This window comes from Accipiter gentilis, chromosome 33 (assembly GCF_929443795.1).
Source record: "Accipiter gentilis chromosome 33, bAccGen1.1, whole genome shotgun sequence".
NCBI classification, from domain to species: domain Eukaryota; kingdom Metazoa; phylum Chordata; class Aves; order Accipitriformes; family Accipitridae; genus Astur; species Astur gentilis.
This window is the reverse complement of record NC_064912.1, coordinates 23,995-35,099: the sequence shown is the minus strand read 5'-3', so window position 1 is coordinate 35,099 and position 11,105 is coordinate 23,995. Positions and strand designations below refer to the sequence as shown.

Below are 11,105 nucleotides of genomic sequence, written 5' to 3'. Positions count from 1 at the left end.
CAGGCCTCACCGCCCCACCGCGGGCCTAGGCCTCAGGGTAGGCCCCGGGGCCCCCTAAGTGGTCTCCGTGTCCATTCCCCCCCCCCCAGTGGGCCCAAGCGTCCGGTTCCCCCCCCCCCCCCCCCCCTCCGCCTTTTTCTCCTTCATCCCCGGTCCCGCCCCGTCCGGCCCTGGTTCCTTTTCCTTTGTCCCGGTGACAATGTCCCGGCTCCGCCTTCCCCGGTGCCGCCTCCAGCCAGCGCGGGACGGGACTGGGGGGGGGGGGGGGTGGGGGAGAAACCGCCGCCGACCCCCCCGGGGAACCCCCAGGCGTCCGGGTTTACCCCCTTTTCCCGCTTGCTTCCCCCCCCCCCCCCTTTTACCCCCAGCAACATCCCGGGGGATGCCGCTTCCTTAAACACCCCCCCCCTCCCCCCCCGACCCGGGACGCACCGGCGGGGACCAGGCGGGGACGGGACGGGGGCTGCTGGGGGTCGGGGGGGGTCAGGGGAGGGACCATGGGGGCCCACAGGGGCTTGTAGCGGCTGGGGGGGGACCTATAGGACCCCCAGGGACCCTGGCAACCCATCAGGGACCCGTAGGAGCTGTAGAGACCGAGGTAAGGTATAGCGGCCCGTGGGGACCCCCGGTGACCCCTAGACCCCCCCATAGGCAGCCCTAGACTCCTATAGGGCCCCAGAGATCCCCATAGGCACTTATAGGCACTCGTAGACCCCCACGGGCCCCCAGAGACCCCTCCTAGACCCCATAGATCCCTGTAGACCCCCGCGGGCCCCCAGAGACCCCTCCTAGACCCCCACAGGCACCCCGTTGCCCCAGCGGGACCCCCCGCCCCACCCCCACCCCGCCGGAGCTGTCAGACCTTACAGGCAACACCTGTAGGAAGACCCCAGTGACCCCCAGGAGCTATAGGACCCCCCATGGGGTCCCCCAAGCACCCGTAGGACCCCCCAGGCACCCGTAGCAGCCCCCTCCCTCCCCAAGCACCCATTGGACCCCCAGTGGGGGGCTGGGGTGGGGGGGGAGCACCCCATGGAGTGGGGCCGGGCGTCCCTCTCCCCGTCCCCCCCGGGGGGGTCCCGCTCCCCCTCACCCCCCTTCCTGGGGGGGTCCCGCTCCCCATCCCCGTCCCCTCCAGGGGGGTCCCGCTCCCCTTCCCCCCCCTTCTTGGGCGGGTCTCGCTCCCCTTCCCCTGCCTCCGCAGGGGGGTCCCGCTCCCCTTCGCCCCCTTCCCCGGGAGGGTCCCGCTCCCCCTCGCCCCCAGGGGGGGGCCCAGCGCGGGCGGCTTTCGGGGAGCTGCGGCTGGAGGAGGTGATCGGGGCGGGGGGCTTTGGGAGGGTCTTCCGGGGGACCTGGCGGGGGCAGGTGGTGGCGGTGAAGGCGGCACGGGGGGACGCAGGGGCGGCGGGGGCGGCCAGCCTGCGGCGGGAGGCCCGGCTCTACGCCCGCCTGCGGCACCCCAACGTGGTGGCCCTGCGTGCCGTCTGCCTGGAGCCCCCCCACCTCTGCCTGGTGATGGAGTTCGCGGCGGGGGGGGCCCCTCTCGCGGGCGCTGGCGGGGCGCAGGGTGCCCCCCGCTGTCCTGCTGGACTGGGCCCGGCAGGTGGCCCGGGGGATGCGATACCTGCACGCCGGGACCCCCGTCCCCCTCATCCACCGCGACCTCAAGTCCAGCAACGGTGAGCATGGTGGTGGCGGTGGGGGGAAGGCACCCGTGGGTGCTCCCGGTGGATGGGGTGGGGGAACACGCTGTGTAGCGGGGTAATGGGGCACCCATGGGTGCTCCTCGCAATGGGGTGGGGGGCAGTGGAGCAGGGGGATGCACTGTGCAATGGGTAATGGGGCACTCACGGGTGTTCTTCGTGATGGGGCGGGCACACGCGTCATATAAGGGTAATGGGGCACCCATGGGTGCTCCTGGTGATGGGCTGGGGGGCAATGGGGCAGGGGGGTGCACTATGCAATGGGTAATGGGGCACCCATGGATGCTGTTTGAAATGGGACAGGGGGAATGCACCTTGTAATGGGGTAATGGGGCACCCATGGGTGCTCCTGGTGATGGGGCAGGGGGATGCACCATATAAGAGGGTAATGGGGCACCCATGGGTGCTCTTTGCAATGGGGCAGGGAGGGATGCACTATGTAGCGGGGTAATGGGGCACCCATGGGTGCTCTTGGCAATGGGGGGGGGATGCACTGTGTAACGGGGCACCCATGGGTGTTCCTGGTGATGGCGTGGGGGGCAATGGGGCAGGGGGACGCACCGCGTAATGGGTAATGGGGCACCCACGGGTGCTCCTGGTGATGGGTCAGGGGACAGCCCGTGGGGCAGAGAAGGACCCCAGAGCCCCTTGGGAGTCAAGGCTGGGGTCCCAGGGGTGGGGGGTCCCGGACGCCGGGGTCCGCTGACCCACCCCCCCTGCTCCCCCCTCAGTTCTGCTGGCGCAGCCGGTGGAGGGAGACGACGTCAGCGGGAAAACGCTGAAGATCACCGACTTCGGCCTCGCCCGCGAGTGGCAGCGCACAACGAAGATGAGCGCGGCCGGCACCTACGCCTGGATGGCGCCCGAGGTCATCAAGGCGTCCACCTTCTCCAAGGGCAGCGATGTCTGGAGGTACCGCGTCTTGAGGGGGGGGGGGGGGTCCCGGGGGGTGCCGTGGGGAGGATGGGGACCCCTGAGTCCTGGGGGGCCCCGACATCTGGGGCTGGGGGGGGTTGTGGAGGGTGCTTGGATGTCCTGGACGCCCTGGGGGGGCGTGGGGACCCCCACCCCTGAGTCCTGGGGTAGCCAGACATTTGGGTCCCTGGGTGGGGGGAGTGGAAGACCCCTAGATGCGTGTGTCCATGGAGGCGGAGGGGGGGGGGGGATGAAGAGTGCCTGGATGTCCTGGGTACCCGGGGGTACCTGGCCACCTGGGTCCGTGGCGGGGGGGATGCAGGGCACCCGAACACCTGGGTCCCCGGGGGTTTTTGGGGGTGTCAGAGCGGGTTCAGGGTCTGACACCGCCCCCCTGCCTCCCCCTCCCCAGTTACGGGGTGCTGCTGTGGGAGCTGCTGACCGGGGAGGTGCCGTACCGGGGGATCGACGGGCTGGCGGTGGCCTACGGGGTAGCCGTCAACAAACTGACGCTGCCCATCCCCTCCACCTGCCCCCAGCCCTTCGCCCAGCTGATGGCAGGTTCGTGCCGGGGGGGCTGAGGGGGGCGCTGGGACCTCTGGGGGGTACCCGGACACCCAGGGGGCACTCAGGGGGCTGGGTCTTTTGTGGGGTTGGGGGGGACCTGGACGCCTGGGTTCCTGGGTGGGAAGGTTGGGGATGGGGACCCCCACTCCTGAGTCCTGGGGTACCCAGACACCTGGGTCTGTGGAGGGGGGGTGGAGGGTGCCTGGATGTCCTGGGGACCCTGGGTGGGGTGTGGGGACCCCCACTCCTGAGTCCTGGGATACCCGGATGCCTGGGTCCGTGAGGGCACTCCTGGGTCCCCGGTGGGAGCCCCTGCGTCCCATGGGGGACACTGGGGTTCCCCAGGAGCCCCTCCTGGACCCCTGGGTGCCCCCGCAGCCTGCTGGGAACAGGACCCCCACCGACGGCCGGGCTTCGGGGCCATCCTGCGGCGGCTGTCGGGGCTGGAGCCGGCGGGGCTGGGGCCCCCCGAGTCCTTCCACTCCCTGCAGGAGAGCTGGCGCCGCGAGATCCAGGGGCTCTTCGACGAGCTGCGGGCGCGGGAGAAGGTGCCGCCCCGGGGGAGCCCCCGGGACCCTCCCCAAACACCTGGGACCCCTCTGGACCCTCCTGGGACCCCTTGCAACCGTGGGGACACTCTGGGACTCTCTAGGATCCTTTTGGGACATCCGCGGGATGCCCTTCGGACACTCTTAGATCTTCTGGGACCCCCCTGGGACACTTAGAATGCCCTGGGAACCCCCTTGGAACCTCCTCAGATCACTTGGGACCCCCTGGGACACCCTCAGATCCTCAGAGACCCCCCCGGTACACCCTCAGATCCTCTGGGACTCCTCTGGGACACTTAGGACCCCTTGAGACCCTCTCAGGACACTCTCAGATTCTTTGGGACCCCCTTGGGACCCTGTCAGATCACCTGTGACCCCCCTGGGATGCTTAGGACCCCCTGAGGCCCCCCTGGGACACCCTCAGATCATCAGAGACCCCCCTGGGATACCCTCAGATCCCCTGGAATCCCCTCAGGACACTTAGGACCCCCTGGGAGCACCCCGGGACACACTCAGATCCTCTGGGGCCCCCCTGGAACACCTGGGACCCCCTCGGGACCCCCTCTGATCCCCTGGGACCCCCCCAGGACACCCTGCAACCCCCCCCGGGCCACTTTCAGACTCCTTGGGACCCCCAAGTGCCCCCCCCAGACCCTGCAGCGGCAGCCTGACCCTGTCCCAGTGCTGCTCACGGTTGGTCTGTGTCCGTGTCCCGTCCCCCCCCCGCCCCGATCCCGTGCCTCCCCCCAGGAGCTGCGGAGCCGGGAGGAGGCGGTGGCGCGGGCGTCGCGGGCGCAGCGGTGCCAGGCCGAGGCGCTGCGGCAGCGGGAGGCGGCGGTGGCGCGGCGGGAGCTGGAGGTGCTGGAGCGGGAGCTCAGCCTGATGCTGCGGGGACCCCCCCGGCCCCCCCCGGCCCCCAAACGACGGAGACCCCCCTTCCGACGGCCCCGACGGCCCGCCGACCACATCGGCATGCCCCAGGGTACGGGGGTGGGGGGCTTTGGGGGGGGGGGGGCCGTTGGGTTTGGGCGGGGGACTGGGGGCTCTGCTGACCCCTGTGTCCCCCCCCTCCTCACCCCCCCAGATTTCAAGCACCGCCTGACGGTCCAGGCCGCACCGGGGGGGGACCCCCGGAGCCGTGACCCCCAGGAGGGGCCGGGAGGGGGGTCGCCCCCCTTCCCCCGCCTGCGCGCCATCCAGCGTGAGTGATGTCATCACTTGGGGGGGGGGGCAGCCAATCAGGGAGGCGCTGCCTGTGATGTCACATCTGCTGGGAGGTGATGTCAGGTGTCCTAGCTGGCTAGGGAGTCCGGGGTGGTGATGTCATCGCTGCTGACATATGACATCACCAGCTAGCCGATGGAGAAAGCAATGTCACACTGTGGCGGGAAGGGAAGCGGGAGGAAATGACATCACGGACCCGGCTGGGATTGGTGGGCGGGGTGCGACGTCACAGCTAGGGGAGGGCGGGAGTGTTTTGCAATGACGCCGTGCCGGGTGTGATGTCATACCGCCCTGCGGATGACATCACGCCCCTCTCTGCCCCCAGTGGAGCCGGAGGAGGAGGAGGAGCCACCGCGGGGGCTCGGGGGGCCAGAGCGGCGCGGGGGGAAGGGCAGCGCCCTCAACGGCAGGTGAGTCCCGCACCCCTGGGGGGGGGTCGGGGTGGTCTGGGGGGGTCTCGGTCCCCCCCACCCCGACACCTGGGCCCCCCCCGCAGGCGGAGGCTGCGGCCGGAGGAGACGACCTGGTACCTGGACGCCGACGAGCTCAGCCCGGGGGATGCGTCCCCCAACGGTGGGTCCCTGGGGGGGGCAGGGGGGGTGGGGGGTGGTCCTGGGTGGTCGTCAGAGGTCCCGCCCTGCTCATGACCCCCTCCTTATCTCCTGCAGGCGAGGCCGGGACCCCCGAGCCTGAGGAGGGCCGGGGGGAGCGGGGGGGGACCCCGCGGCTGCTCCGCCGGGCGCTGCTGCGGGGTTCGGCCCTGCTGGCATCCCTGGGGCTTGGCCGCGACCTGTCCCCCCCCGCGACCCCCCGCAGCCCCCCGCCCTCCCCCGGCCTTCTCCGCCTGTCCCCCCGCCGGCCCGCACGCGCGCCCGGGACCCCCGAGACGGGGCGGGCTCGCACCCCGGGGTCCCCGGAGCTGAGCTCGCCTGGGACCCCTGAGCCAAGCCGGGCCCGGGTCCCCGGGTCCCCAGAGCTGAGCTCGCCTGGGACCCCCGAGCTGGGTCGCGCCCGGACGCCCGGGACCCCTGAGCCGGGTCGCGCCCGGACGCCCGGGACCCCTGAGCCAAGCCAAGCCCGGACACCTGAGTCCCCAGATCCGAGCCAAGTCTGGACCCCTGGGACCCCGGACCCAGGTCAGGTCCGGACCCCCGGGACCCCCGAGCAGGGGCGAGCCCGGACCCCTGGGACCCTGGAGCTGAATTGGTCCCGGACCGCTGAGCAAGGGGGAGCCCGGACCCCCGGGACCCCTGAGCCGAGCCGTGCCCGGACCCCTGGGACCCCTGAGCCGAGCCGTGCCCGGACTCCTGGGACCCCTGAGCCGAGCCGTGGCCGGACCCCCGGGACCCCCGAGCTGGTGCTGCAGCCGTCGCCCCTGGGTGCCCGGAGACCCCGCGAGCTGAGCCCAGGCGCTGGGACCCCCGGGTGGGGTAAGTGGGGCTGGGGATAAGGGGTGATTTGGGGGGGGGGGTGTCAGTGGGGCAGTTGGTGGGGTCTGTGGGGTGGTTATGGGGCACTTGGGGGGGTCTGTGGGGTGGTTATGGGGCAGTTGGGGGGTCTGTGGGGTGGCTCTGGGGCACTTGGGGGTCTGTGGAGTGGTTATGGGGCAGTTGGGGGGTCTGTGGGGTGGTTATGGGGCAGTTGGGGGGTCTGTGGGGTGGCTCTGGGGCACTTGGGGGTCTGTGGGGTGGCTATGGGGCACTTGGGGGTCTGTGGGGTGGTTATGGGGCAGCGGGGGGGGTCCGTGGGGCAGATTTGAGATGGTGGGGTCATCCGTGGGGCGGGTGCGGGGCTCTATGGGGAGGCGATGGGGCATTTGGGGGGCCCGGGGGGGGGCAGTTACGGGGTGGTCGGGGCACCCGTGGGGGGGGGGCGGGGGGTGGTTCTGGGGGGGCTGGGGGGCCAGTTTCGGGGCTCGGGGAGGGCCGCGGACCCCCCCGACGACCCCCCCCCTCCCTGGCTTCCCCCCCCCAGGCGTGGCGCTGCCCAGCCCCCCGTCCCCGCGCCCCCCCCGGCTCCCCCGGCCCCCCTGGACCCGCGGCGCGGCCCCGCCCCTCCCCCCTGCGCCCCCGCATCGACCCCTGGAGCTTCGTCTCGGCGGGACCCCCGGCGGGACCCGCCCCCCTGGTGACCCCTGGGGCCCGCCCCCCGCGACCCCTTCAACGACCAATGAGGGACGACGACGCTCCCGCCTCCCCCGGGCGGGGCAGGGGGGGCGACGCAGGAAGTCCCGCCTCTGCAGGGATGCCCCACCCTCTGCCACCCCCAGGGACGGGACAGATGGCTGGCGGCAGAGGAAGTCCCGCCCACTCAGGCACCCCATAGGTCAAAGCAAAGGGCATTACAGGAAATCCCGCCTTCGCCAAGGCGGGGACACCTTCTACGGCAGGAAGTCCCGCCCCCCGTCCCCCTTTTCTGGCAGTGAAAAGCGGAAATCCCGCCCCATCAGTGGGGGAAAATGGGAAGTCCCGCCCCCTCTGGTGGGGAAAATGGGAAGTCCCGCCCCCTCTGGTGGGGAAAATGGGAAGTCCCACCCTCATCCGGGGGGGGGGGGGGGAACAGGAAATCCTGCCCCCTCTGGTGGGGAAAACAGGAAATCCTGCCCTCATCTGGGGGGGGGTGGAACAGGAAATCCCACCCCCTCTGGTGGGGAAAATGGGAAGTCCCACCCTCATCCGGGGGGGGGTGGGGGGGGGAACCAGGAAATCCCACCCCCTCTGGCAGGAAAAACAGGAAGTCCCGCCCCCGGGGGGGGGGGAGTGGGGCTGATTATACACTGGAAAGGGGTGCTGCCCCCTCCCCCCCCTCGTTAGCGCTGACGAAGCGGCGCCGATGGCGTTGGGGGGGAGGGGGGGGTGGGAGCGAACGCGGCCAAATAAACTCCTGACGACCCCCCAGCCCCCGCCTCCTCCTTGCACCCCACGACGGGACCCATCGCCCCCCCATCCCCCCACAGGGGGGACACCCGGGTGTTCGGCAGCTGCCCCCCCCCACCCCAATCCGCGTCCGGCCTTTCCCAGCGCTGGAAGCGGGACCCGGCCATCCGGGTTCCTCCCCTCCCCCCCCCATCCCCCCCCCCCCCCCAATTCCTGGCGAGCACCCGGCCGTCCCGGCTCCCGCCCACCCTCCCCCGCTCCAGCGGGATCCCAGCCGGCCCCCCCCCAACCCCCCCCCCCCCTTCAACCCCATTCCGGAGCGATCCCGAGCGTCCGCCTTCCCGAGGCCGACGGGAACGCGGGCGGCCGGCGGGGAAAAACACCCAACCCGCCCCCCCCCCCCTCGCTGACCCCCAACGCCCCCCCCCCCCCCCTCCTTCCACAGCATCCAGCCCAGGGGGGGACCCCCACGTCCCGGTGTCCGGGAGCCCCCCTGGGGGGGGGGGGACACCCCGGTATCCGCGCTCGGCCTTCGCTCTCGACCGAGGCCGGCGGTGGGGGGGGGGGGGGGGGCGCGAAGGCCGGCGGCGGGCCCTGACCCCCCCAACCCGCGCTCGGCGTGACCTCTCGCGGCCCCCCGAATCGGGGGTCGGGGGTCGGGCCCCCCCCCGGTCCGGGCGGCATGGGGCGGCGGTGGGGGGGGGGTGTGGGTGGTGCTGGGGGCGCTGGTGGCTTTGGGGGGCGGCGGGGGCGGCGGGGGGGGGGACGGCGGTGGCCCGCGAGCGCTTCAAGGTGGTCTTCGCCCCCCTGATCTGCCGGCGGACGTGCCTGAAGGGGCTCTGCCGCGACTCCTGCCAACCCGGCTCCAACATGACGCTCATCGGCGAGAACGGGCACGCGGCCGACACCCTCACCGGCTCCGGCTTCCGCGTCGGTGAGCGCCGAGGCCGGGAACGGGGAACGGGATGGGATGGGATCGGGGGGGGGGACGATGGGGATCAGGAGGAGGACGGCGTGGTACGGGGATGGGGACGGCATGGGGCGGGGGGGGGACGGGAGCGAGGGCCGGGATGGGGACAGGGACCGAGATGGGAACAGGGATAGGATGGGATGAGGACCGAGATGGGGACAGGGACAGGATGGGACAGGGACAAGGACTGGGATGGGGACAGGGATGGGATGGGATGGGACAGGGACCGAGATGGGGACAGGGATAGGATGGGATGAGGACCAAGATGGGGACAGGGACAGGGACAAGGACTGGGATGGGGACAGGGACAGGATGGGATGGGACAGGGACCGAGATGGGGACAGGGACAGGATGGGACAGGGACAAGGACTGGGATGGGGACAGGGATGGGATGGGATGGGGACCAAGATGGGGACAGGGACAGGATGCGACGGGGACAAGGACCAGGATGGGGACAGGGATGGGATGGGATGGGATGGGACAGGGACCGAGATGGAAACAGAGATAGGATGGGATGGGGACAGGGATGGGGACAGGGACAAAGACCAGGATGGGGACAGGGACAGGATGGGACAGGGACAAGGACTGGGATGGGGACAGGGACAGGATGGGATGGGACAGGGACCGAGATGGGGACAGGGACAGGATGGGATGGGACAAGGACCAGGATGGGGACAGGGAGAGGATAGCAGATGGCAACAGGATGGGGACAGGGACAGGGTGGGATGGGGACCAGGATGGGGACAGGATGGGGACAGGGACAGGATGGAACGGAGACAGGGATGGGGACAGGGACGGGATGGGACAGGGACAAGGATAAGGACCAGGATGGGACAGGGACAAAGACAAGGACCAGGATGGGGACAGGGACGGGATAGCGGATGGCAACAGGATGGCACAGGGATGGGGACAGGGACAGGATGGAACAAACGGAGGCAGGGATGGGGACAGGGACGGGATGGGACAGGGACAAGGACCAGGATAGGGACAGGGTGGCACGGGGACAAGGAGAGGGTGCCACAGGAATCGGGATGAGGACCAGGATGGGGACAGGGTGGCACAGGGACAGGCTGGGGTGGCACAGGGACCAGGATGGGGACAGTGATGGGATGGGATGGAGATGGCACAGGGATCAGGGTGGGGACAGGGACAGGATGGGATGGCACAGGGATGGCTCAGGGATGGGGATGAGCACAGAGCAGGGATGAGGACCAGGATGGGGACAGGGACAGGATGGGGTGGCAGAAGGATGACACAGGGTCAGGGATCAGGATGGGGACAGGGATGGGGACGGGGTGGGACAGGGACAAGAATGGGGACAGGGACAGGATGGGATGGCACAGGGATCAGGATGAGGACAGGGATGGGGACAGGAGCAGGGTGGCACAGGGATCAGGAAGGGATGGCACAGGCACGGGGACAGGGACCAGGATGGGGACAGGGATGGCGACATGGACAGGATGGTGGATGGGGACAGGGATGAAAATGGGGACAGGGACAGGATGGGACAGGGACAAGGACCAGGATGGGGACAGGGGCAGGATGGGATGGGACGGAAATGGGGACAGGGACAGGGATGGCACAGCACAGGGATGAGACAGGGACGAGGACCGGGGTGGCACAGGGACAGGAGAGGGACAAGGACCAGGATGGGGACAGGGACAGGACAGGATGGGATGGGGACCGGGGTAGGAACAGGGACAGGATGGGACAGGGACGGGATGGAGTGGCACAGTGTGGCATGGGGACAGGGACAGGATGGGACGGGGACAAGGACCGGGATGGGGACAGGGACGGGATAGCAGATGGCAACAGGATGGCACAGGGACGGGGTGGGATGGGGACAGGGACAGGATGGAACGGAGACAGGGGTGGGGACAGGGACGGGATGGGACAGGGACAAGGATAAGGCCCAGGATGGGGACAGGGTGGCAGAGGGATCAGGATGGGGTGACACGGAGATGGCACAGGGACAGGGATGGGGACAGGGACAGGATGGGATGGGGACCAAGATGGGGACAGGGACAGGATGGGACAGGGACAAGGATAAGGCCCAGGATGGGGACAGGGTGGCACGGGGACAAGGACAGGGTGGCACGGGGACTGGGGTGGGAACAGGGTCAGGATGGGACAGGGATGGGGATGGGGACACGGGGACAGGTGCCCGCCCAGTGCACCAGGACACAGGCGCACACGCGTGTGCGAGCACACGGCACCCAGCCAGGCCCAGTCTGGGGGGTGCAGGGGGCTCGGGGGGGGCATGGGGGGTCTGGGGGTGTGCAGGGGTTTGGGGGAGCACGGG

The 11,105-nt window shown here is 70.6% G+C and overlaps 1 protein-coding gene across 1 annotated transcript; it reads left to right on the top strand.

The window, feature by feature from the left end:
• The first annotated feature begins 347 nt into the window (after window positions 1-347).
• LOC126034115 (mitogen-activated protein kinase kinase kinase 11-like) lies at window positions 348-7,130 on the top strand. The gene is given in 12 exon segments (XM_049791401.1): window positions 348-1,530; window positions 1,532-1,679; window positions 2,435-2,615; window positions 3,031-3,179; window positions 3,564-3,733; window positions 4,484-4,715; window positions 4,818-4,934; window positions 5,283-5,367; window positions 5,454-5,530; window positions 5,626-6,388; window positions 6,994-7,060; window positions 7,062-7,130. Coding segments are annotated over 12 exon segments (2,556 nt in total). The 5' UTR covers window positions 348-1,032.
• Window positions 7,131-11,105: the final 3,975 nt, after the last annotated feature.